The sequence below is a fragment of the Nelumbo nucifera genome, chromosome 1 (assembly GCF_055504915.1).
Source record: "Nelumbo nucifera cultivar China Antique chromosome 1, China Antique-T2T, whole genome shotgun sequence".
NCBI lineage: Eukaryota > Viridiplantae > Streptophyta > Magnoliopsida > Proteales > Nelumbonaceae > Nelumbo > Nelumbo nucifera.
Window position 1 is genome coordinate 10869362 of NC_142649.1, and position 27925 is coordinate 10897286.

At 40.4% G+C, this 27925-nt stretch overlaps 1 protein-coding gene across 1 annotated transcript in view; it reads left to right on the top strand.

The window, feature by feature from the left end:
* LOC104612208 (guanosine nucleotide diphosphate dissociation inhibitor 2) overlaps positions 1-27925 on the top strand; it is a 109376-nt gene that overhangs the window by 46055 nt on the left and 35396 nt on the right. The window contains exons 6-9 of the mRNA XM_010279555.3: positions 10711-10822; positions 10941-11021; positions 11120-11182; positions 11328-11429. Coding sequence (XP_010277857.1) covers positions 10711-10822; positions 10941-11021; positions 11120-11182; positions 11328-11429 — 358 coding nt within the window. The remainder of the gene's footprint in view (positions 1-10710; positions 10823-10940; positions 11022-11119; positions 11183-11327; positions 11430-27925) is intronic.

Consider the following 27925-nt stretch of genomic DNA (forward strand, 5'->3'; position numbering starts at 1 on the left):
GAAGTGTTTTCATAAAAGTACTTTTGTAAAAGTGCTTTTATTGAAGTACTTTCTTTAAAGTGCTTTCATAAAAGCACTTGTGTGAAAGTGCATTTGTAAAAGTATTTTTGTAAAAGTACTTTCTTAAAAGTGATTTTATGCCAGCTTCGGTTCTAATCATTTTCAAATTGGACAAAGGTTTGGCCTCATGATTGGATTATTGGAAATTTGGTTTAGGTCCAATTCAGACCAATAAGAATATGAACAATTTATTTTGGATTGGCCCAATCCAATAATTATAACGGACCGTCCAAATCCGATTTGATAAGGTTTCGATTTGATTGGATTGGATTGGATCCAATCCAAAACCGGTTGATTGACAGCCCTACCTGGGAGGGGAGTCCTTGGAGGCTGGACCACCACCTTTGCGAAGCTAGAGACCTGCCTTCTACTATGTCAGCTGTCCCCTTTTGGATCCCTAGGGAGCTCAATTCAGTTGCTGATTCTTTGGCTAAATCTGGATCTTCGAGAGATCATTTGTATAGCAACACTTCTCTGCCCTGATCTATAAAGGGCTTTTGTACTCCCCTTTTTACTTTTAATATAACATCTTGTTATCCTTTTTCAAAAAAAAAAAAAAAAGTTATATCAAGAAGTGATAAAGGTGAGGAGGAATTGACTAAGTTGGATTGAGCTAGTTGAATTCCTGCTTATAGTGCTCCTGTTTTGTTAAAAAAAAAAAAACAAATGTATTATATCCAACCAAAAATTATACCTTTGAGTCTCCTTCTATCAGTACCTTTTTGAAGTTGAGAGGTTTATCCCACTTTAGACCATGAGCACAGTCCATAACTCCTCCCTAGTGGAATTGCCTACCCCAATAAGGCCTTGTCTTGTAAATCAGCAACAATAATCAATTATTCTATTTTAATTTTTTTGATCCATAACACTAGATTCCATTAAAAACATTACAACCCAGGCCATCATAATCTCGCCCCAAAGGGATTACAATTACAGCCCAAAACACTTGATTTCTAGTTATCCCTTGCTTGGACAAATGGACCTCCCTAAATGCATCCTATCTCCCTCATGGCCTGTCTATTAGTGGAGATTTAATTGCTCAGAAGTCTTATCCCAGATAAAAGACCTGAGATTTCTGCATTTAGAGAGTTTTCTGTCCCTAACATCCCCAAGTATTTTTTTGATTAATAACAACAATTTCATTAATCATTCCATAAATATGGTACAAAAAGGGAGATAAAATTTCTTAATTCCCCCTACTGAGGCCAAAACCCCAGACAAAAGTCTGAAATTACAACTAAGCCCAAAATAAAAGTTTCCTACCCACCCCCAACTTAGCTAACTCATCAGAAAATGGGTTAGCAGATCTCTTCACCCATAGGCCGGCCTTATTTTCTTTCAGCCACCTTACTTCCACCTCCAAATCCCCTTCAATTACAAATCTTGTGATGTTCATTTCCTTTGCTTTCTGGACACCTTCCACAATTGCACAGATCTCAGCTCTGAGAGAATCCCCCATCCCTATTGGGCCTGAGAACAAAGCTAAAGCAGTCCCATTCTCATCCCTAAACATGCCCCCAATACCCGAAGGCCCTGGGTTCCCTCTGCTACTTCCATCAAAGTTCAGTTTTATGAAACCAGAGGAGGGGGGGGGGGGGGGGGGGATCTAGGACAATCTCAGCCAGTGTACTACCCTTAGATGGATCAAGCCTATCAGGTTTTCAACCCTCCTCTCTTTTTCAGAAAAAATCCGAGTTCCTTTCCTTCCACAAAGACCAGCATCTTGCAGCCCTTAGGCATCTGCACACAGTCCTGCCTCTTTTCCGCTGCCACCTGAAGAATGAAGAAGAAAATGTCGACAATATATGATTTGCGGCAAATTAAGAAAGATATGATTTGCTGCAAATTTAGAAAGATTTGATTTGATTGATTACAGATTTGAATAAATTTAGGAAAGATTAGATTTGAATAAATTGATAGAGATTCTAGGAGTAATTGAGAGAGATCCTAGGAGTTTGTCTCTCCTATCTTTTCTTATTTAAGTTGTATGCTCAACATGTTTTATCAACACATTATCAATACAGAAGTATTTCTTTTCTCTCCCTCTTCATTTCTTCTTCTCTTCCTCTTTATTTTTCCACATGGTATCAGAGCTTTAGGGTCCGATCATGAATTTTAAGGCTGCCATGGTTGGCTCTGGTTCAGCCTCTTCGGATGCTACCAGTGGTGTGACATCTTTGGAGGGAGGTATTCAGTCAGCGGCCATCTCTCTCTTTGAGAATTCTCTTCAGATTACCATTCACAAATTGAATGGAAAGAATTATCTTGAGTGGCCTTAGTCCGTGCGGTTGGTGATCAACGACAAAGGGAAACTCGGCTATTTGAATGGCGAAGTAAAACCGCCAGCCACTGATGATCCAAAGTACAAGCAGTGGCGTTCTGAAAACTCTATGGTTACCGCCTGGCTGATCAACTCTATGGATCCTGTGGTTGGAAAACCATTCATGTTCCTGCCGACTGCTCGTGATGTGTGGGAAGCTGTTAGGGAAACCTATTCAGATCTGGACAATCATTCACAACTGTTCGAACTGAATACCCGAATGTGGAAGATGCAACAAGGTAAGCGTGACGTAACTGCTTATTATAATGAGATGATGGCTGTTTGGCAGGAGCTGGATTTATTTGAAGAAGAAGAATGGGAAAGTCTGAGTGACAGTGCTCGGTACAAAAAAAAGATAGAAAGAGGCCGGGTCTTTGTCTTCTTATCTGGTTTGAATAACTAGATGAGGTTTGGGGACGTACCTTAGGGCGAAAGCCCTTGCCTACTATAAGAGAAGTTTTTTCAGAAGTGCGTAGAGAAGAAGCATGGCGGCAAGTGATGTTGAAGAATGTTAATGAAACAAAAACTGAGAATGAAGGGTCTGCTCTTGTGACCCGAGGTGCAGACGTAGACGGAGATAAACAAGGAGGAAAGCAAAGACCTTGGTGTGATCATTGTAAAAAGCCATGGCATACTCGGGAAGCCTGCTGAAAGCTGCACGGGAAACTAGCAGGTTGGAAGAAAAAATCAGACGTTGACAACAAGTCAGGGGGAGATGTCCGCGCACTTCAAGTAAGCAATTCGGATCCAGGGCAGCAATCACCCTCGAAGTCTCTTCCTTTCACAAAAGAACAAATAGAGCACTTATATAAAATGTTTGAATCTCAATCATTAAGAAACTCTAACCCATCCTGCTCTCTAGCCCAGTCAGGTAATTTTTTCACTGCAGCCATTGCTTGTACCAAATCTAATGGCTCCTGGATATTAGATTCAGGTGCCACTGATCATATGACCGGCACTTCACAATTCTTCTCTTCATATACACCCTGTGCAGGGAATCAAAAGGTTAAAATTGCAGATGGTTCCTTTGCTACTATTGCTGGAAAAGGAACTGTGTCTATTTCTCCTCTAAATCTTAAAGATGTTCTACATATTCCTAACCTATCATACAATCTCTTATCTGTCGGCAAACTAACCCTTGATCATAATTGTCGGGTTAATTTTTGGTCTTCTTGTTGTGAATTTCAGGATTTAACCTCAGGGAAGATGATTGGGGGTGCTAAACTAGATGGTGGCCTCTACCTCTTTAATAAAGGATCAACCTTTGGAAGGCAAGACCGACAGACTTGTTTCAACTCTGTCTCGGTTTCTAGTGACAGTGAAGTTTTTTTTTTTTGATCAATAACACTTTCATTAATTCATCAGTAGAAAATTTACAAGTGGAAGACAAACACACTTATCTTCCAAAAGTCACAAAGAACTTTAAGAAAGGAAAAAATACAAAGATACAAAGACACTACCGTTATAGCTTAGCCCAAAACAAAGAATCCCTTTCTGCCCCTTGTTTTGCTAACCCGTCAGCTAAGGAATTAGCTGATCTTTTAATCCAACATGTCTTAACTTCCATCTCCCGCACCAGCCATTTGAATTTCCTCTTCTCATTATTATACTTCCATAAATCATTTTGATCTTTAGTCAACCACCCTATCACCACTTCTGAATCCCCTTCAATTATAAATTTCCTGATGTTCAATTCCTTAGCTTTCCGGGCTCCTTCCATAACTGCACATATCTCAGCTCTAAGGGAGTCACCCACTCCAATTGGACCTGAGAACATAGCAGAGATGACCCCATTATCATCTCTAAAAACACCCCCGATCCCCGATTGTCCCGGGTTTCCCCTACTACATCCATCAAAGTTTAATTTCATGAATCCACTAGGTGGGGGGGGGGTCCATGCCACACTCATTACTGACTTGGTCTGCGTGCAATTTGCAATTTCACCCCACTTCCTCAACATGTCATCCACAGTGTAATTTGTGAATATTTCCAAAGATTTCAGCCACTGTACCGCCCTAAAGTGTATGATAGCCCTCAGATCTGCTGGCCCTCTCTGAGTTTCTGAGAATATCCTGGAGTTTCTTTTTTCCCACAGTGTCCAACATACTACAGCCCTTAGTCCTCTCCACATTGTCCTTCCCCTTTTTAACCGCCACCTGAAAAAGGAAGGGGAGAAAAGGCCCTGCATGTCTGATGGGGGATTCTAGCTGCATCCAAATAAGGAGAAAGCCCAATCCCACAATGACCTCGCGAAGTGGCAAGACACCATTAGGTGAAAACCAGTCTCCCCATCTGCTTTACACAGAACACACCACTGAGGTGACAAGCAAGTATTGGGTCTCTTCTTTTGGAGTAGATCACCAGTGTTGATTCTTTCTAGATAGGCTTCCCAACAAAAACTACCAACCCTAGGAGGTATAGCTCTGCACCAAACCTCACCAATAGGGAAAGGGGACAAGGTAGGACAGTGAAGTTTTGTTATGGCATTATCGGTTAGGACATCCTAGCTTTCAATATTTTAAGCATCTATTTCCCAAGTTATTCATGAATAAAAATCATTCGTGTTTTAAGTGTGAATCTTGTGAATTAGCAAAACATCATTGTGCTGTGTTTCCGTCCCAACCATATAAAAAATCAAAACCATTTACCATGATTCACAGTGATGTTTGGGGTCCTTCTAGAGTAACATCTCTTTCTGGAAAGCGTTGGTTCATTACTTTTATTGATGATCATACTAGGGTCACTTGGGTTTTCCTTTTAAAAGAGAAATCAAATGCTGAAACTGTGTTTAAAACTTTCTATAACATGGTTCAAACACAATTTCAGACTCAGATTAAAATTTTTCAAAGTGATAATGGAAAAGAATTTTTTAACAATGTGTTAGGGAATTCTTTTTGCTGAGAAAGGAATTGTACACCAAAGTTCATGTAATAATACACCTCAACAAAATGGGGTGGTTGAAAGGAAAAACAAACATCTCCTTGAAGTTGCTAGAGCCCTAAGTTTTCAAACTAAGGTTCCTAAGTATCTTTGGGGAGAAGCCGTTTTAACAACTACTTATTTGATTAACAGACTGTCTACACGAATTTTGGATTTTAAAACACCCATACAGGTTTTCACTGACTGTTTTCCAAACTCTTGGCTATTGACAAATATTCCCTTAAAAATTTTTGGAGGTGTGGCCTTTGTTCATAACCATGATCCTAAGCGTTCAAAACTTGATCCAAAAGCACATAAATGTATTTTTGTAGGCTATCCCACTAATCAAAGAGGTTACAAATGCTTTGGTCCAGTTTTGAAAAGGATGTTTGTGACTATGGATGTCACATTCTTTGAAGGAACCTCCTACTACAGACACTCCCATTTTCAGGGGGAGAGCAACACTAGTGAAGATGGTCTTTTAGTTGGTTCTGATTTAATGTTTGAATTTGTCCATAATGATGTTCTTCATAACCAGTCACCGAAAGAAAGTAAGGCAGAAAATACAAAATTAGTGGAAACAAATGAATTAAATATTGAAAATGAACAACCTTCGGTGATGCCATCTCAAAATAAAGCTGAAACAACAGAGATGTGTGCGAAACAGTATAAAGGCCTTGTATATTCAAGGGAACATCTAGCATTGAAAAGGAGAGGCACCATTCCGCAGCATCAACAAGAATCTGATATGAGGGTGGATCATGAAATTCATGATAATTCTCCAAAAATACCTGAAAATATTCCTCCAGGTAATTCTAATTCTTCCAGTCAGCTTGATCTTCCCCTTGCTCTTAGGAAAGGTGTTAGGTCTTGTACAAAACATCCTCTATCAAATTTTGTATCTTACAAAAATATTTCACCTTCATATTGTGCCTTTATTTCACAAGTGTCTAGTGTTTCCATTCCTAACAGTATCCAGGAGGCTCTAAATGTTCCTGAGTGGAAAGAAGCTGTTTTTGAGGAGATGAGAGCTTTGGAAAAGAATGCTACTTGGGAGAAAGTGGATCTGCCAGATGGAAAGACAGTTGTTGTTGTAAATGGGTGTTTACTCTGAAGTACAACTCAGATGGATCCTTGGAGAGATATAAGGCTCGCCTAGTAGCTAAAGGCTTTACTCATACGTATGGAGTGGACTACTCTGAGACCTTTTCTCCAGTGGCGAAATTAAATACAGTTCGAGTACTCTTATCTGTTGCAACTAACCTTGACTGGCCCCTGAATCAGCTGGATGTGAAGAATGCCTTTTTGAATGGAGACTTGGAAGAAGTATATATGGAGCCTCCACCTGGTTTCACTGAGAAGTTTGGAACTAAGGTATGCAAGCTAAAAAAGTCTCTATATGGACTTAAACAGAGTCCCAGAGCCTAGTTTGAAAGATTCACTAGGTTCATTAAAAGTCAAGGATATAGTCAAGGACAATCTGATCATACTCTTTTCACAAAAAGATCCACCGAAGACAAGGTATCGGTTCTGATTGTCTATGTTGATGACATAATCTTGACTTGAGATGATATTGAAGAGATGAGCAGACTAAAGCAGAGCTTAGCCAAGGAATTCGAGATTAAAGACTTAGGCCAGCTAAGGTACTTTCTTGGAATGGAAGTGGCTAGATCAAAGAAGGGCATTGTGGTTTCGCAATGAAAATATATTCTAGACCTCTTGAAAGAAACTGGAATGAGTGGATGCAAACCTTCAGACACTCCGATAGAAGTTAAGGCTAAACTCGGAGAAGTTAAAGATGGGGTTCCAGTAGATGCAGGTAGATTACCAAAGGCTGGTAGGAAGATTGATTTACTTGTCACATACACGTCTTGACATTGCCTTCGCTGTGAGCATGGTGAGTCAATTTATGCACTCCCCGTACGAACAACATCTTGAAGCTGTGTATCAAATTCTTAAGTATCTAAAAGGCACATTAGGAAAATGACTCTTCTTCAAGAAAAATGAGAAGAGAGGGGTTGAAGTGTATACAAATGCGGATTGGGCAGGCTCAATCACTGATAGAAGGTCAACTTCGGGGTACTGCACATTTCTTTGGGGCAATTTAGTTACTTGGAGAAGCAAGAAGCAAAGTGTAGTTGCTAGAAGCAGTGCTAAGGCTGAATTCAGATCAATGGCTCAAGGAGTGTGTGAGGTTCTTTGGCTAAAGAGGGTGCTAGCAGATCTTAAGAGACCAGTGAGTTTTCCTATGAAACTATATTGTGATAACAAGGCATCTATCAGCATTGCTCATAATCCGATTCTACATGACAGGACTAAACATGTTGAGATTGACAGACACTTTATAAAGGAGAAACTTGAAGAAGGAATAATTTGCACTCCGTTTGTACCAACCACTCAGCAAGTTGCAGATGTTCTGACTAAGGGCTTGTTGAGACAGCCATTTGAACTTCAAGTTAGCAAGTTGGGCATGATAGATATCTTTGCACCAACTTGAGGGGGAGTGTCGACAAGATATGATTTGCGGAAAATTAAGAAAGATATGATTTGCTGCAAATTTAGAAAGATTTGATTTGATTGATTACAGATTTGAATAAATTTAGGAAAGATTAGATTTGAATAAATTGAGAGAGATTATAGGAGTAATTGAGAGAGATCCTAGGAGTTTGTCTCTCCTATCTTTTCTTATTTAAGTTGTATGCTCAACATGTTTTATCAACACATTGTCAATACAGAAGTATTTCTTTTCTCTCCTTCTTCATTTCTTCTTCTCTTCCTCTTTATTTTTCCACAGAAAATAATATCTGCAAGCTCATAGGAGGGAACCAACTGCATCCAAAAAGGGATAATGCCCATTCCCAAATCACTCTTGCATACTGGCAAGAGACCAACATTTGAAAACCAGTTTCCATCGGCTCTACAGAGAACACACCAGTGAGGAGATAAGCATGTCTTGCTTCTCTCTTTTTGAACAGATCAGTAGTGTTGACTCTTTCCAAAAAAGTTTCCCAACAAAAACTCCCAACCCTAGGAGGAATTGGCTTACCCCAGATCTCTTTGACAGGGAAAGGAGGGTCAATGGGGGTGGGTGTCCAGGTTCTGGTGTCCTCCTTTGTGGGGTTGAAGAAAATATTTTCAAGAAGACCAAGGAGAGTCGAAATGCTGTTCAGGCCTGTGTCTCTAACAGCCCTTCTTAACCCCAGATTGCATCCTAACCCAGTGTTGGAAGAAGATGGGACAAGGTAAGAAGAGATAGGCTCATTTTTCAAATCAGAGAGGGCATAAAAAGATGGAAATTGGTCCTTCAAAGGGGTATTCCCTATCCAAATTTGTTCCCAAAACTTTATGAAATTTCCTGAATTTAATTCATACCTGATCAGAGGGGAGAAAACTGATAGAAAATTGTGTATGGCTTTCAGTCCATTCTCATCCCTTACCATTCCAGAAGGGCCTGGATTGCCTTATAAGCTTCTGTCAAAGTTTAGCTTCAATCTATTAATACTCGGAGGCTTCCAATCTTCATGAGTTTGACTGATCACTGTGGAGTTGGCTGCAATCACTCCCCAAGCTCTCCTGAAATCCTCCACCAAAAAATCCTTGAATATCTCCATTGTATTTACTTGGTGCACAACTTTTAAAACTATGCTTTCAATGATTGCTTCCTTGGACCTGCTAGTCTCTTTGAAAATTCTGTTATTCCTCTCTTCCCAAATAGACCACAAAATTGCTGCTCTGTTGGCCCTCCACATAACTCTAGCTCTTTTTTTAGGCTGTCTAACAAATCCAGGACTAAAGAGGCTTGGAACGTCCTGCAAGCCTGCAACCAAAGAGAGAGCAAAACCATACCCAAATGCATTTCACAAAAGAATAGGGGAATAGTAAATGGGAAACAAGCTCACCATTGGCTTTGCAAAGGATACAGACATGAGGAAAGAGACACCAACTAGGTCTCCTTCTTTGAAGCATAGAAAGAATGAAGTGATTAAAACAATCATTGAGGTCACGCGTAGTCCGACTACCTTTTATATTAACTACTGAACTATAACAAAAAATTACAACTAAAAGAAAGTTACAACTATACCGCTGTCCACCAGTTATATGAAGAACAGTAACAAAACAGCAATGGAAAATTCTATTCTATACCCTCTATTTCGTACTTATAAACCTGACAACATATTTGAAGAACCACTCTTACCACTGTTTCCTTTACATTCAATTACAAAAGTCTCAGAGAAAGCTTAGAGTGCTTTCCCTTGCTTCTCTTTGGGACTTTTTCCTTCAATGACTAGGCATTATAGATGTTAAATTGGATGATGGTTATCATAAACTAGAGGAAATTATAAAGGAATCTTAGATTGTTTGAGGATGAAAAGAACCACTAGTAAGCAATTTGGCTGTAATTTTTTTTTTTCTTTTTCCTGGCTCCCTGTAGCGGAATTGTGTAAGACTTTTTAGACACCTAAACATTGGGGAATCAATTATACAACCTATGTCTTTGTTATTCAGAAAAGTAGAAAAGATAATTTCATCTTTTTTCTAGTATTTATGGTAACCATGATTTGCAATTTCTATTTTGGTGGACATTTATCTAGGTAAAGATGGGGAAATTTTGGGGATAGTTTGCTAATTTTGCTAAGATATTTGGAAAATTTAAAAAGTTAAGGAAATTTTCTAAAAGCGTGGGATAAGTTAACAAACCTTTTAGAATAAGTATAACTGCATATTTAAGGCTCAAAAAACCATAGCCAACAACCATATAAATCGGATACAGAAGATTAAGATATTTAAATAGGTTACTTTCTCAATATCCCCCTTTAGTCTTTTATTTATTTTCTCTTCATTACCATGCCATTAACTTTCCATATTGACTTTTGTCTTTTTTTGTTACTAAACATTTTGATTAAATTGAGAATCCTTTTTTTAGTTGTGTGTCTTCTTTATTTTTCTTTTGAATTATACTTACTAAGTGAATCATATCAAAATAGTAATCCAATCATTCAATTACTAAACCCCCAATTGTTCTTTTAGGAAAAGATTTAAGAAAGAATTATGATTATTTCAGTGAAACATTGGAACATTTCTAATTATATTCTAAAATCCTAAGCCTTAAATGTATAGTCTATCAATGAAATCTGAAATATTGCCAACATATCAATAATGTATTAGAGATATTAGGGAAAACAAGATTCCTGGATAATTTTGTGTCACCCCCTTGAAAATGGGGAGATTTTGGAGAAATTTGCCAAATCTTGCAGATATTGCAACTATGATGGTAACCTTGCTCTTTTGCTTTGTGTAGCAATCATGAATGCCTTTTTTCTTATTTTTCTTCTACCTCTTTTTCCTTCTCTTGTACTGGTCACCATTTTGTTCTGCTTATGATTTGATTTTTTTTTTCTTTTTTATTCCAGAAAATATGGTCTTGATGGCAACACTGTGGACTTTATTGGTCATGCACTGGCACTTCATAGAGATGACCGCTACCTTGATGAACCTGCACTAGATACTGTGAAAAGAATGAAGGTAAAATGAAGCCCACAGCCTTAGACACACTTTATGTATGCTTTTTAGCTTTTATTTCTTGAACAATGAAAACTCCATTTTTCCTTACTTGAATATTTAATGTTTCATTTCTTTGTAGCTTTATGCGGAATCCTTTGCACGCTTTCAAGGAGGATCGCCATACATATATCCCTTGTATGGATTGGGGGAGCTCCCACAGGTTGATTCCCCCCCCTCTCTCCCCCAAAAAAAATCCCTTTGAACCTCAAACCATTTTAAAGCTTCATTTACTTACCTTGGAGTTTACTCTTTCTTTAGGCATTTGCACGACTCAGTGCTGTTTATGGTGGGACCTACATGTTGAACAAACCTGAGTGCAAGGTATTTTTCTTTCCTTTTTCTGGTAGAATTTGCAGTACCACCTTTTCCCAGTTTCATTCTCATTTAGATTGTAGACTAGGTTTCTTAAAAGTTTTTCTCAGTTTGGAATCTTGACTTAAACAGTCATTTATTGCTGGGATTCCAGGTGGAATTTGATGAGGAAGGAAAGGTTTATGGTGTCACTTCAGAAGGGGAGACTGCAAGATGCAAGAAAGTTGTTTGTGATCCTTCCTACTTGCCCAACAAAGTAAAATTTTCTTCTTTAATACGTAAAGCATTACTTGTATTACTATGCAAAAAAAGAGCAAAACAACATATATAAAAGCTACAGGATTTAAGAACTATAGTTCATGTAAAAGATATACATCTATACACTTTCAGCAAAGGGGGAAGTAATGCCATTCCAGCAATTACAAAAGATGATATAAGTTCATTTCATTGAAATCAGCCAAACCAACAACCCAAATGCTTCACTTTTGTCTTCAAATATGCTTGTTCTTTTAGTTCTTTAAAATCCAGAAATTAGCGAAAGATTCCAAGTTCTACAAGATATGATCCTTTTTACTGAACCCATTCACTTGCCATTCATCAAGAAGAGATGAAAAATGTTAGGTTGAGGGGTTTTATGTATTGATGGTTCGGCTGATAAGTGTTCTTATTAGTCTGTATTTGTGTTTAATTTGTTATGTACTGGGCCTGTGTTAATGGGCTTAAGTTTATTTGCTGTTTTAAGTAGTCTGGGTGTCCCATCACTAATCAGGGGCATTCCAGACATTTCCTGTAACATTGTACTATAGTCTAATATAAATAATAGTACTGTCGACTGGGTTATTCAGTTCGACATTATCAACACCTCTTGGTCTTCTTCTCTCTTCTACTTCTTTGACTGCAACATTTCAGCTTTCATGCTATCAGAGCATTGAGCACTTTCCTGGTTGCAGCCGATGCCATCTCTTCTTTCTTGCTGTCTTTCTTTCTTTGTTTTATCTTGATTGCTGCAGTGAAACCCTAGGGTTGCAGGAGAACACTACAAGGTTCGAACCTAGGGTTTCCTTTGGTTGTAGGGCGCAAGGGAAGAAGACCCAGAAGTTGATGTCCTACTAGACTGTTTCTAGTAGTTAGTAGCTATTCGGCTGCTAAGAGAGGTCTGTATAGGACAGACCTAGTTTGAGGACTGATTTCTACAGTCCTAGTATTGGCCGTAGGGGGAGGAACACTCTCTACAGTTGCAGTAATCGAAGCTAAAGGGAAGTCTGCATAGTGCAGTGGTGTGAGCTCTCAGTTTCAGGTCGGTTTCCTGCTCACAGTACACCCAATTTGCTGCTGTTACTGAACTACTTCAGAGCTGTGTCAGTCTCGGCAAGTCTGAAACAGTGTTGTGGGCTATCAGAACCTTCTTCAATACCGCAACTAGTCTCTTTTCAGCACTGTTATCACTTCGGCTAGTCTCAACAGTGTTGTCTACATAGTGTCTGCAGCCAAGATGTCTTCAGTATCAGGAGAGGTCTCTTCTAGAGATAACAGACCTGGTGGGAGGTCTTCAAACCTGGAAAACCCGAATCTGCACAGCTTGCAGATTACAAGTGTGCTATTGGATGAATACAACTTCAGGAAGTGGTCAGTTTGTGCAATGCTTTTTATTACTTCTCGTGATCTCACAGGCTACTTAGATGGGAATAAGAAGGAACCTGAAGTTGGCAGTACAGAGTATGCAGTGTGGCGCAAGGAGAATGCCACAGTTATGTCCTGGCTGCTTGCCTCTATGACTCCACGAGTTGCCAGGACTGTTCAACACTTTCCCATAGCAGCCAAGATTTGGGAAAAAGTGTCTAAAACCTATGGACAGAGGAAAAATAATGCTAGAATCTACAGATTGAATCAAGACATTGCTGCCTTAAGGCAAGGGGATATGGCAGTTGCAACATACTTTGCAACTCTGGAAGGACTTTGGGAAGAACTTGACCATCACTTGATTTTGGACTGGGAAAATGCCAGGGACAAGGAGAGACATGATAAGTAGGTTGAAGAGAGCAGAGCCTTTAAGTTTTTGGCTGGCCTGGACCCAGTGTATGAGGGCATAAGGTCACAAATTCTAGAAAGAGATGAACTGCCCGAGTTACACCATGTTTATTATCTGGTAAGGAATGAAGAAGTGAGGAGAAAGGAGATGCAAGTTGACTCTCAGATTCAACCAGCTGAACAACTTGGAGACCATTCAGCCCTGATTTCTACTAAGGGAAACAGACATCCAGAAAAGAAGCATCTTAAGTGCACTCATTGTGGGGGTGAGAGACGTGTGAAAGAAATGTATTGGGTCCTGTATCCACACCTGAAGCCAGCTGCATTGAGAAAGGACAAGAAGCAACAGAAGAGTCATGCGGCAAGTGGGAACCTTGTCACTAGTAACAATGGTGGCAACTCACAGAGTATACCAACAGTGACTTCTTCTCCCATGGGGCAGGTTGCTGATTCCTCTGGAGCTGGTGCCTTGGGCTTCACTGCTAGTGAGGTAGAGGTCTTAGCCGGGCTTTAGCCCGTCTAAGGAGTAATTCTTTTGCTTCCTCCTCTCTTGCCAGATCAGGTATAGTCTCTGCCTTTAGTGCAACTAGTTCTATTGACTCTACTTCTTGGGTTATTGATTCCGGTGCAACTGACCACATGACACATATGTCCTCCTTATTCTCTTCATATCAATTGTTGTCTGGTCATGATAAGATGAGAGTTGCTGACGGGTCTTTCTCCACCATCTCTGGAAAAGGGGTGGTTGACCTAAGCAAGGACCTCTCTCTTAAATCAGTCCTACATGTTCCCAGTCTCACCTCAAATCTTTTGTCTGTTTCAAAATTTACCAAAAATTTGAATTGTAGTATAATCTTTTTTCCTACTCATTGTGTCTTTCAAGACAGATTGATGAGGAGAACGATTGGGAGTGGTCATGAGTATGGAGGCCTCTACTATTTTGATGCAGACATCCGTTCAGCCTTACAAGCCTTTACTGCTAGTAGTCCGGAGAGTGTGGAGTCAATAACTAGGTTGCATCTGTGGCATGCTAGGCTAGGTCATTTACCTTTCTCTTCATTAGAAATGTTGTTTCCCGAATTGTTTAAGGGCATTTCAAGTCGGAGTTTAGTTTGTGAAGTATGTCAAATGTCAAAACAATGTAGAACTATTTATCCAATTTCCAGTAATGAAATTCGAGCTCCTTGTGATTTGGTTCATTCTGATGTTTGGGGCCCTTCACCTATTGTTTCTATTGATGGTTTTCGTTACTTTATCAGTTTTATTGACCACTACTCTCGATGCACATGGATTTACCTGTTAAAAGGACGAGATGAAGTGCCACAGATAACTATGGCATTTTGCAAAATGATTGAAACACAATTTGATAAGAAGATTACGCAATTCCGGTCAGATAATGCTGCTGAATATTTTGAAAAATCCTTGAATTTATTCATGGAAGATGCTGGCATGTTACATCAATCATCCTGTGCTTATACCCCTCAGCAGAATGGGGTTGTTGAGCGCAAGAATAGACATCTATTGGAGACAGCTCGAGCCTTACTATTCCAGCACAAGGTTCCCAAGCAATACTAGTATCAAGCTGTACTTACTGCATCATATCTAATAAATCGGATGCCATCTAAGGTGTTGGGTATGAAAACCCCTTTCTTTGTTCTGTGTCCTAAGCTGGATCCTCGGGCTACGAAAGGAATATTTTTGGGGTATTCTCCTACGCAAAAGGGTTACAAGTGTTATGATCCTGTCTCCAAGAGAAAGTATGTCACTAGAGATGTGGTATTTTTTGAGTCTCAACCCTATTTTCAGTCTTCTCAAAATCCTCTTCAGGGGGAGACTAGTGGGATAGAAGAGGATTCTCAATTCTCCCTCTTTTTTTGTTCCCCTATCTGCCTCGGGCCTTCCATCCTCTTCTTCTACTCCTAGTTGTGGCATCCCGGGTCAACCTAGTGAGGCTCCCACTGTACCGGTTACTTCTCCTGATACTGCAGATGTCCCTGAAGGCTCCAGTAGGCAACAGAAAGAGATACAAATCACCTACAACAAAAGGAAAAAGGGCCCTCAAACTCATGACAACAACCAGTTGGACTCGGATCAATCTGTCTCTGCAATCCAAGGTAATTCCAACACTCATACTTCTGATTTGGATCTTCCTATTGCTCTTCATAAGCCTATCTGTTCTTGTACCACTCTGCATCCCATTGCTGATTTTGTTTCTTACTCACATTTATCTCCAACCTATCACTCCTTTGTGTCTGCTCTTTCCTCTGTTCATGTTCCTTCTAGGTACTCAGAGGCCGTGTCTGATCCAAGGTGGAAAGAAGCTATGAATGAAGACATGAAACCCCTAATGAAAGCAAGAACTTGGGAATTAGTGGATCTGCCAGAGGGGAAGAGCATTGTTGGGTGCAAGTGGGTGTTTACTGTAAAGCATAGGGAGGACGGGTCCATTGAAAGGTACAAGGCCAGGCTTGTGGCAAAGGGGTTTACTCAGAAAGAAGGGATTGACTACAAAGAAACCTTTGCCCCAGTAGCAAAGCTCAACACAATTCGGGTTCTATTGTCATTAGCAGCAAATTTTTCATGGAAACTTCATCAGTTGGATGTGAAGAATGCCTTCCTAAATGGTGACTTTCATGAAGAGGTATTTATGGAACCTCCACCAGGCTATGACTTTGATAGAAAGGTGTGTAAACTGAGGAAAGCATTATATGGTTTAAAGCAGTCTCCTCGTGCATGGTTTGAGAGGCTTTGTGGGGCCATGAAGAAAGTTGGGTACACTTAGAGTGGTGCAGACCATACCTTATTCATAAGGAGACAGGATAGCAAACTTACAACACTCATTGTTTATGTGGATGATATGGTGATTACTGGGAATGACTTGGAAGAGATCAAAAGACTGAAGGAGTTTTTAGCCTCTGAATTTGATATCAAAGACTTGGGCCATTTGAGATATTTTCTCGGGATTGAAGTTGCTAGGTCAAGAGAGGGGATCTACATATGTCAGCGGAAGTATGTTCTTGACCTCCTAGAGGAGATAGGCATGATAGGGTGTAGACCAGCAGATACTCCAATAGAACATAACCATGGCCTACAGGAATCAGTAGGGGAGGACTACTATGATAGAGAAAGATACCAAAAATTGGTAGGGAAGCTGATATATTTATCTCTCACTCGACCAGATATTGCTTATGCGGTGCATGTTGTCAGTCAGTTCATGCATTCTCCAAAGATCCCTCATATGAAAGCAGTTGAAAGGATTTTCAGGTACTTGAAGACTTGCCCAAGAAAGGGAATTCTATTCAGAAAAAACAATAAAATTGAAATTGAAGCTTATACTGATGCAGATTGGGCCGGTTCTGTTGGAGACAGAAAATCAACTTCAGGTTATTGTACATTTGTGGGAGGGAACCTGGTTACATGGCGCAGTAAGAAGCAGAATGTTGTTGCTAGATCAAGTGCGGAAGCTGAATATCGAGTATGGCTCACGGGGTTGCTGAACTCTTATGGCTCAGGACTCTTCTAAATGAGCTTGGCATTAAAGCTGAGGGTCCTCTCAGACTGTATTGTGACAACAAGGCAGCCCTCAACATTGCAAATAACCCTGTGCAACATGACAGGACAAAACATATTGAGATTGATCGACATTTTGTTAGAGAGACAATAGTCTCGGGAGAACTCTGCATTCCTTATACTCCATCTGAGATGCAAATTGCAGATGTACTGACTAAAGGGTTGGCTGCAGCAAAATTCATGGACCTTCTTGGTAGGGCTGTTCATAAGAAGGCCCAACCCGACCAAACCGACCAACCCGGACCGATCCAACCCGAGTCGGCTGGGTTTTCATCAACACCGGTCGGTTTCGGGTCGGTTTCGGTTTTCTTGTGTGAAAACCGAAACCAACCCAAACCCAAACCGAACCGACTTAGTTCCTACTTAACTAAAAACTGAAATACCTGAAAATATATATATTCCAATATCTATATCTAAAAAATATATATTATAAAATATGTCAGATATATATTTTCAGAAAATATATATTCCAATATATTTGTATGTATATTTTTGTTTATATATATATTTCTAAAATACATATTTCAGTTTTAAATATATTTCCATAAAACTAGGTGGCTATGAGGGGCATGGATGAACTTAGAGCCGAAACCGATCCAAACCGACCCAACCCGACTCAAACCGACCAGGTCGGTTTTGCTTAACACTGGATCGGTTTTGGTTTCCATCTCAGGTAACCCAACCAGGTCGGGTCGGTTGGAAAAACCTCAGTAAACCGACCCAACCCGACCCGTGAACAGCTGTACTTCTTGGCAAGCTAAACATGATTGACATCCATGCTTTGCTTGAGGGGGAGTGTTAGGTTGAGGGGTTTTATGTATTGATGGTTCGGCTGATAAGTGTTCTTATTAGTCTGTATTTGTGTTTAAGTTGTTATGTACTGGGCCTGTGTTAATGGGCCTAAGTTTATTTGCTGTTTTAAGTAGTCTGGGTGTCCCATCACTAATCAGGGGCATTCTAGACATTTCCTGTAACATTTTACTATAGTCTAATATAAATAATAGTACTGTTGACTGGGTTATTCAGTTCGACATTATCAACACCTCTTGGTCTTCTTCTCTCTTCTACTTCTTCGACTGCAACATTTCAGCTTTAAAAAATGTTCTTAGAAACAACCTCTTATCACCCAAAGCTTCCATTAAAATGATGCCAGACCCTATAAGGGAACTCAAAATTGATAAGATGTACTGCAGACCCTGTAAGTTTCCATGTATCTACCACTTAGGTTAACATGGGCCAAAAGTAGTAAGTTCATCAAGACAAGTGGCCCATGTAAAGAAGGATTAATAAGTAATGGGGTGCTCAAATAGCATCTAGGAGAGGTGACATCCTTGCTGTTAGCGTAGGGGTATTTCTGTCTTTATATGTAGATTAATGTTGCTGATCTGTAATGTTGTGTTGGAACAAGTGCTCTTAACTTAAGTAAGGGCACATAGGTCTTTTTAGTTATGTTTTAATAATAATATAAATACTTCCTGGCCGACTGGGAGAAGTCATGTTGACTCTTTCAGTTCGAACCAGAATTCTCTCTTCTCTCTTTTCTCTCTCTCTCTCTCTTTTTCACCTTTTCTTCTTCTACATAACTGAACTCAGACGGGCAGAACTCTAAGGCAGACCTGAATTCTATCATGGTATCAGAGCTTCTTGAATCTGCCTAGATTTCTGCTTGCCTAGGTTTCCATTCTCTGCGCACCCTATCTAGGGTTTTCCTCTTTTTTTTCTGTGTTCGATTGGAGATAAGGGAAAGGGCTGAAAAGGAGTGATCGCCCTCTTCCCTTGGAGGTTTCTATGCCTCCAGTCAGGTCGTATGTGGTCGGTGGCTGTGATTTCTGAGATCGCCCTCTCCTAGTAGAGGAAGAATAGAGGGCCGAACTGTGTGTGCAGTGGCTGTCGTGTGTGGACTGCTTTCCTGCTCGTATGGGAGTTACTTCAGTGATAAGGTAAGAGATTTCAGTGCATGATATCTGTTATGGATTAAATAGGAAGTGTGTTTCAGACCATATGCTAGGGTTTCGGCCAGTAATGTGCTAGGGTTTATGCTGGTTTCTTTGTGCTTTTTGAAGGAAGAGATATGATCTTATAGTGGTGAGATTTCAGGTAGTTGTAGGAGTAGGGTTTGTGGTGTGAGCACACTTTTCAGCAACAACAAGTGCTGAAATCAATGTGATAGGTGTGATCTAGGGTTTGTGGTGTAAAGAGCACACATTCCAGCAACAAGTGTTGCAATCAGTGTGACAGGTGTGACCTAGTGGTGTGTAGTGTGCAGATCTCAGTGATAATAGAATTCAACAAGTGTGCAGAATTGGTGATAACATAATGGAAGATAATAATGATTATAAACCTAGTGTGATGGTGCCTACAGACTATCTGAATGTTCAGATGACCTCCATTAAATTAAATGGAGAGAATTATGTGCCTTGGGCGAAATCCGTTGAAGTCTTTTTGAAGGCAAAGAAGAAGGTAAAACACATCAGAGAGGAGAAACCCTCCTCTGACTCTCACGAGTATGAAGACTGGGAGCAAGAGGATGCTCAGATCATCACATGGTTGTGGAACAGTATGGAACCCAGGATTAGTGTGAACTTCATGTTTCTTGATACTGCCAAAAATGTGTGGGACCATGCGAAGAAATTGTATTCGGGTCAGGACAATACAACCAGAGTTTATCAGCTTTATCAAGAGTACTTTAACCTGCAACAAGGCAATCAGAGTCATGAGGAGTACTATGCCAACATGAGGAACATACGTAATGAGTTGAATGTCTATCATCCTCTCACTTCTGATGTCAAGATTCAGCAACAACAGAGAGAGCAGCTTGATGTGACTAGATTTTTGGTGGCACTAAAGTCTGAAAATGAACCAGTGCGGGCTCAGATATTAGGGGGATCAGCTCTTCCGTCCCTAGAAGAGGTATTTGCTCGACTCCGGAGGATTTCTATCGGATCTACTGAGAACTCTATTATCTCAGATAGATCTGTCTTTGCTGCATCAAGAGGCCGTGGTGTTAGAGGCGGAGCTCGGGGAGCTCAGTCTGGTCGTGGTGGTGGTAGTGGTTCTGCATATGGTCGAAATGGCAATGGTGGGTCTACTCATAATCGTGGTGGTGGCCGTACTGGGAGTAGAGATTCAGGGGGAGCCCGTGGTAGAGGACATAGCTTAGGCCCGAGGAAGTGCACTCATTGTGGTATGGATGGACATACCATCAACTATTGTTATGATCTACATGGTCCTCCCTCAACCTGGGCCAATCATGCCGCGACCGGTGACTCAAGTTCCAGCTTTAGACAAGAAAATCATTCATCTGACCAGATCGTCCCATGAAGGAGATGGTGAGTGTTCCCCGTGATGAATATGACAGGTTTATCCAATCACAACAGAACACGGTGACTTTTGCTCACTCAGGTATGGCTTGTCTGGCATCTATACCCAATCCCTGGATCATTGACTCTGGAGCCTCCGATCACATGACTGGAACTCCAGGTGTGTTTTCCTCCTTATCTCATTGCTCAACATCACAATCTGTCACCCTTGCTAATGGTTCCACATCCTCAATTTGTGGTGTTGGTAATGTTGACGTAGACCCCGTATCCCTATCCTCGGTTTTGTATGTTCCTAAATTGCCTTTTAATCTTGTGTCTGTTAGTAAGCTGGCCAAATCACTTAATTGCTCCATTACTTTTTATCCTTTTATGTGTGTTTTTTAGGATCTCAAGACGGGGATGAAGATTGGTGGAGGGCATGAAGCTGGTGGACTGTATTACCTTGACGGTGGTGGAAAAACTTCAATAGCTCTCCAATCATCTCTTTCTCCTCTCCAGTGGCACTGCCGATTTGGTCATCCGTCGCTAAAAGTCTTGAAGTCCTTGGTTCCGTCCTTGAGTCAGCTTTCTGTTTTGGATTGTGAGTCGTGTCAGTTTGGGAAACACCATCGTGTTCCCTTTAGTTCTAGGGTTGATAACCGTGTGTCAAGTCCTTTTTCTTTAGTTCATTCAGATGTTTGGGGTCCTTATAAAGTGATGTCATATAATGGATACAAATATTTTGTCATTTTTGTGGATGATTTTTCAAGGATGACGTGGCTCTATTTAATGAAAGAAAGAAGTGAATTGTTTACCATTTTTCAAAAATTTTATGCTGAGATTCGTAACCAATTTGGTACCCACATCAAAGTTTTTCGTTTTGATAATGGCCACGAATATTTATCCTCATCATTTCAGGAATACCTGGACCAACACGGCATTATACATCAGACCTCGTGTACCTACACCCCACAACAAAATGGGGTGGCTGAGAGAAAGAATCGTCATCTCCTTGAAACAGCAAGATCCCTAATGCATCACATGCATGTTCCCAAACCTTTTTGGAGTGATGCAGTGCTTACCTCTTGCTTTCTGATTAATCGGATGCCCACGTTCATCCTTGATGGTCATTCTCCGTTTCAGGTCTTGTTTCTCACTTTGTCTCCATTCCCTCTTACGCCGAGAGTTTTTGGGTGTGTCTGCTTCGTCCACAATCTGGGTCCCGGGAATGACAAGTTCGATGCCCGTTCTCTCAAGTGCATCTTCCTCGGCTATTCTCGGACCCAGAAAGGGTATAGGTGTTACCATCCTGGTTCTCGACAGTCCTTTGTGTGTGTTGATGTCAGTTTCTTTGAGTCTACTCCGTTCTTTTTGGGGTCCGATGATGCTTCTGCCTCCTCATCACCTCCTCCTCTTCCACTTCCCGTTGTCGATCCTCCTTCCTTTGTTCCAGTCGTGACCAAATCCTTGCCTCCGGTGCCACCACCTGTTGAACGCCCACCTATCCGTCATGTGTATACACATCGCCCACGCGCACCAGCTACTACTCCTCCGGCTACATCTTTGTCGACGGATCCGGCACCAGACCCCCACTTAGCATCTGAGCTTGATCTACCCATTGCTTTGCGGAAAGGTAAACGTACTTGCACCCTTCGTCCCATTTCTAATTATGTTTCTCTTACTCACCTTTCCGCTTCCCATCGCCAGTTTGTTACCTTGTTATCATCAGTTATTGTTCCTAAAGATGTCCAGGAAGCCCTTGCCTCTCCAGGGTGGTGCCGTGCCATGGAAGAACTCTCAGCCCTTCATCATAATCATACTTGGGACCTCACCGCTCTTCCTCCTAGGAAGCAAGCTGATGGTAGTGTTGAACGCCTGAAAGCGCGATTAGTTGCAAAAGGGTACTCCCAAACTTATGGTATTGACTACACAGAGACCTTCTCACCGGTTGCTAAGATAGGGTCAGTTCGTGTTGTGATCTCTCTTGCAGCCATGTATGAGTGGCCACTATATCAGCTTGATATCAAGAATGCCTTTTTGCATGGTGACTTAATCGAGGAGGTCTACATGGAGCAACCTCCAGGGTTTGTTGCTCGGGGGGAGGATGGTAAGGTGTGCAGACTAAGGAAGGCTATATATGGGCTTAAACAGTCTCCTCGTGCATGGTTTGGTAGGTTCAGTGAGGTAGTAAAGAAGTTTGGTATGAAACAATGCAAAGTTGACCGTTCTGTATTTAGTCATGACTCTCCGGGAGGAAAAATACTGTTGGTGGTGTATGTAGATGATATTGTTATTACTGGGAATGATAACATTGGTATTGACAGGCTAAAGACTTATCTGCAGGATCACTTTCAGACAAAGGATCTGGGTAAACTGAAATACTTCTTGGGGATAGAGGTAGCGAGATCCAAGTATGGGATTAACCTGTGCCAGAGAAAGTATGTGCTTGATTTGCTGGAAGAAATAGGCTTGTTGGGTGCCAAACCAGCTGAAACACCCATGGACACAAATACCAAGCTAAGTAGTGATATGGGTGAAGTGTTTGAAGACCCTGGCAGATACCGACGACTTGTGGGCAAACTGAACTACCTAACCATTACCAGACCAGACATCTTATTTGCAGTTAGTGTGGTAAGCCAGTTCATGCAAAAACCTCTGATTCCTCATTGGAATGCAGTTCTGAGAATTGTGAAGTATCTAAAAGGGGCTCCGGGTCGCGGTCTGATATACAAGAGTGGGGGAAAACTTGAAATAGAAGGGTATTTTGATGCTGATTGGGCCGGTTCTATGTCTGATAGGCGGTCTACTACAGGCTATTGCATGTTTTTGGGAGGTAACCTGGTGACATGGAAAAGTAAGAAGCAGACGGTTGTGGCAAGAAGCAGTGCAGAAGCAGAATATAGGGCTATGGCGCACACCGCTTGTGAATTAGTGTGGCTAAGGAACCTTCTACAGGAAGTAGGGTACAACATTAACACTCCAATGAAGCTCTATTGTGATAATCAGGCTGTAGTTCATATCTCCTCTAATCCAGTGTTTCATGAAAGAACCAAGCACATTGAGGTTGACTGTCACTTTGTGAGGGAGAAGGTGCTGAATGGAGAGCTAGACACTACACATGTTAATACAGGAAATCAGTGGGCTGACTTATTTACAAAAGGCTTGAGTCGGGGAAGAGTGGACTACATATGTAACAAGCTGGTGAGTATATGTTGCTGATTGAGGGGGAGTGTTAGCGTAGGGGTATTTCTGTCTTTATACCTAGATTAATGTTGCTGATCTGTAATGTTGTGTTGGAACAAGTGCTCTTAACTTGAGTAAGGGCACATAGGTCTTTTCAGTTATGTTTTAATAATAATATAAATACTTCCTGGCCGACTGGGAGAAGTCATGTTGACTCTTTCAGTTCGAACCAGAATTCTCTCTTCTCTCTTTTCTCTCTCTCTCTCTCTCTCTTTCACCTTTTCTTCTTCTACATAACTGAACTCAGACAGGCAGAACTCTAAGGCAGACCTGAATTCTATCACTTGCCACCAATAGAGTTAGGTAGAAGGGGCTTCCAAGATAAGAATAGGGCTTGCAATTTTGACCCTAACCTTTTGACCCACCCAACCCGCCCACGTTGAAACCCACCCATCTCTTATGTGGGTCAATATGGGTCAAGTGACCCATTGAGGTCAAGAGAAAAGGGTCAAGGTGGGGTTGGGTAAGGGCTACCCATTGGGCCCTAACATTAAAGATCGACCAAATTAAGAGGGGGAAGGGTTTTGGGTGTGAAGGATGGAAGGACAGAGAGGAGATGCAGCGACAGCCGGCGGCGAACTAAGGTTCATGACGGTTGAATTTTTCCTCTTTTCCACTAATAGAATGAGTGAGAAGGGAGATGCAGTGCGCGACAAGCAACGATTACCGAGTTTTGAATAGCTCCATGAGGGTTGTGTTTCTCTTCTTCATCATTGACAAAAGGAGAGAGTAGGGAGATGCAATGGTGGTCAATGATTGATAAACAATGGTTCAAGTAGCTCCAATATTGTTTTTTTCTTAATCTCTAATGGAAGATAGAGTAGATCTGTCTTTCTACCATTGCAGAACAATGCTAGAGAATTTTTTTTACCACTACAACAACAACCGATGACTAATATTGGGTTTGCACCATCTCTTTGGTCTTTCCGCCATTATAGAACATCAAGGATATTTTGTTTGTTTTTTTTGCAGTTGTAGCAATAGCCGGTGATGGAGGTTCAAGGTTTGGTGCAAACCTAGATCTATTATGTCCTCCCAAACCTTCTCACAAGGCACCATTTCTCGATTAGTTCTCGGGTCTTCCCACCATTACAGAACATTGTTTGCATTTTCATTTTTTTTGCAATTTATACAATTTTGTGTATTTTTATTTGCCATTTTTGTTTTTTTTTCTATATTTTTTGTTGTTTTTATAATTTTTATTATTTTTTGTATTTTTCCATTTTTTGCAATTTATGTATTTTCTTATAATTTATGTTATTTTTTTTATTTTGTCTATTTTTTTGCAACTTCTATACTTGTATGTTTTTAGTTTTTTTTTTTGAGTTTTTTGCAATTTTCATGTATAGTTTTCTATTTTTTTCTATGTTTTTATACATTTTTATTTTCTTATTTGAAAATTATTTTTTGAATTTTATCATTTTTTTTATTTTTCCACATGTTTTGGGATGAAATATACTTATTTTAATTTTTCCAATTTAGTTATTTTATGCAATTTCTACTTTTTAAAACTATATTTTTTTATTTTATCATTTTCCTTTTTCCTGCAAATTTATATCAATTTTTGTTTTTTTCATTATTTTTTTGCAAGTTTTTGTGTTTTTATTAATATTGGCATTTTTAGTAATTTTCTTAATATTTTGCCTTGGATTTGTGGGTCATATGGGTGGGTTAGGGTGGGTTTGGATCAAGGTGGGTTGTGACCCACTATGACCTAATAAATAGGGTGGCAAATGGGTCAGAGGGTCAACGTGGGTGGGTTGATACTCAACCCTCACCTAGCGACCTAGGGGTGGCCCTGAGCCGAGCTTTTCACAAGCTATTCGAGCTCAACTCGTGAAAAGCTTGATTCAACTTGGTCTAAACCGACCTTCGAGTCGAGCTCGAACCCAATAAAGCTCGGTTCGTGAGGCTCGCGAGCCTAATCGAGCTTTTACATATATACATGTATATTTATATATGTATACATGCATACATACACACACATTATATATATTATAGATATATATTTTACATATAAAAAATGTTATATATATAATATTTTTAATTTTAATTTTTTTATATGTATACTTTTTATTTTTATAAAATGTTTGGCTCACAGTCAAGCTTGAACCTATGAGCTTTTGGCTCAAGCTGAATTTGAGCTCAAGTCTCTTGCTTGAGTCGAGCTCGAGCCTTATAGTGTATTGGCGAGCCGAGCTCGAATAGCTAGATATTTGGCTCGGCTCAAACCCACCCCTACCCTCATCCAACCCACCCATTTGCCACCCCTAGATAAGAATATCAATTTCTTTACTATTAACTACTTACAAGATATGTGAGTTATAAACCTCTTTTTTATATTAAGAAACATTATTAAAATAAGTGCTAGACTCAATGCATGATGTAGGAAACTGTGGACCCCACATTAGTGTACTGGTGTGACAGCCTGAGTTGTACTTAGATTTAATTAAGTCATTGATTAGGATCAGCTTTCCTAGTAGGATTAGTTTTAATCTTATTCTATCTTATTTAGGAATAGTTTTTAATTATCTTATCTTGCCATGTAAGCATTAAGTTCTTATACAATTAGGAAACTATGTGTATAAATTCAAAGGGTGGGGCAGCTGTTTTATCACACCAACCACTCTCTTCTCTCAAAAGTCCTTCCACGAGATCTCCCTCTCTATCTCTCTTCTTCTCTTCTCCTCTTCTCTTCCTTTCTTTTATTTTCTGTTCATAATCTAAAGAATACCTGTAGTCTTGTACGACTACTTGGTATCAGAGCCAAGGTTAGGGCTTCTCATGTGAGTTTGATCCAGCCGACCACATGAGAATTGCCTACGGCTGGAAGAATAGAGAAAAATCTCTCTTCGGTTGATTCTTGGAGGTTATCTACAGCAGTAGTCCAAAGATTGGACCGAATCTTTGATAACCAGGAAGAGAAAAGGATCAAGATCAGTCCTTGATCAGTACTAGAGGTGGCGATCAGAATTTCAGAGCATTTCTGTTCAATATCAGTTTTTTCTTTCAAAACTAGAGGATCAAGATCAGTCCTTGATCAAGACAAGAGGCGGCAATCAAAATTTCAGAAGATTTCTGGTTCAAGATCAGTTTTTCTCTTCAAGACTGAAATTGATTATCAAGATCAGAGTTTTCTGGTAAGTTTTCAAACTTTTCTTGAAATCGGCAGCAAGGGTACCTTGATATAAGAGGTACGGTTAAGAAAAAATCCCTCCGTTTTGTATTCCTTTCAGGGCTGGTATTGCTTCAGGGAGGTAATCAGATTTGTCTCCCTCGATTTCTTTGCTCTTTGGAAGATCCAATAGAGCTAGGACTGTTACAGTTGTTTACTGCTATCAGTCTCAATAGGTCGACTAGGGTTTCTGGATCAGAACCCTCCATCTAGACCCACTATTACCTGTTACAGACCCAGTAGGCCGATTGGTACAGCAATTAGGAAGTATTCTGATTAATAATGGAGTTTAAAAGCCAAGGGGAGGGTGTTTTTGGGGTTGGTTCAGGTAGCATGGTTGAAAACACCTTCCAGATTACAACCGTAAAGTTTGATGGTTCAAACTATTTAGAGTGAGCCCAATCAGCCATGATGGCCATTGGGGGAAGAGGAAAGCTGAACTATTTGTTGGGAGATGTGAAGGAACCAACCAAGGAGGATCCCACTTATGCTAAGTGGATTCAGGAAAATTATTTGGTGATGACATGGCTGTGCAACTCTATGCAGCCACACATTAGCCGAAATTATTTATGGGCAAAAACAGCTAAAGAAATATGGGAAGTTGTGAAAGAAACCTATTCTCAGCCCCTTAATGTTGCTAGGGCTTATGAGCTGAAATGTGAGGTTAAAAATCTCAGACAAGGAGAGAAACAAGTATGTTTATTTTTCAACCCTAAAATCTCTGTGGCATGAAATTGACCATCTTGAGACAATAGAATGGGAAAGTCAAAGAAATGCACAGACTTACAGAAGACAAGTTGAAACTAACAGAGTATTTGAGTTCTTGGCTGGTCTAAATTCTGAGTATGATATTATAAGACAGCAGTTGTTGACAAGAGAGGGTGTGACTCTGTCTAAAGCCTATTCCCTAGTGCACAGTGAGGAGACTAGGAGAAAGGTTATGTTGCAGCAGCAGCCTTTCTAATCTGCCCTGGCAGCAGTTAAACCCAAGTCTGGGGGAGATAATGAAAGGGATATGAAGAAAGAGGCTAAGAAGGACCTAATGTGTGAACATTGCAAGAAACCTAAACACACTAAAGACACTTGTTGGAAGTTACATCCAAATCTGGTTCCAATAAAACTCATAAACAAAAAGGGGAATGCCAATATGGCTGTCAACACTGATAGTGCAGCCCCAACGGCCTCAAGAACCACTCCTTTAGACACCCTAGTTGTTGTCTGAGCTACTCTGACACAATTGGAAAGTGAAGTTAGTAACTCAGTCTCATCTCCTCAGCCACCATCAGCTCCTTCAACCTCATCCTTTGCTCAATCAGGTAATTGGGCCTCAGCTTATCATGCTTCAGCTCCAGGTAATACAAAACATTCTTGGATAATAGATTTAGGAGCATCTGACCATATGACCAGCTTGCCATCAGTTTTCTCTACCTATCATTT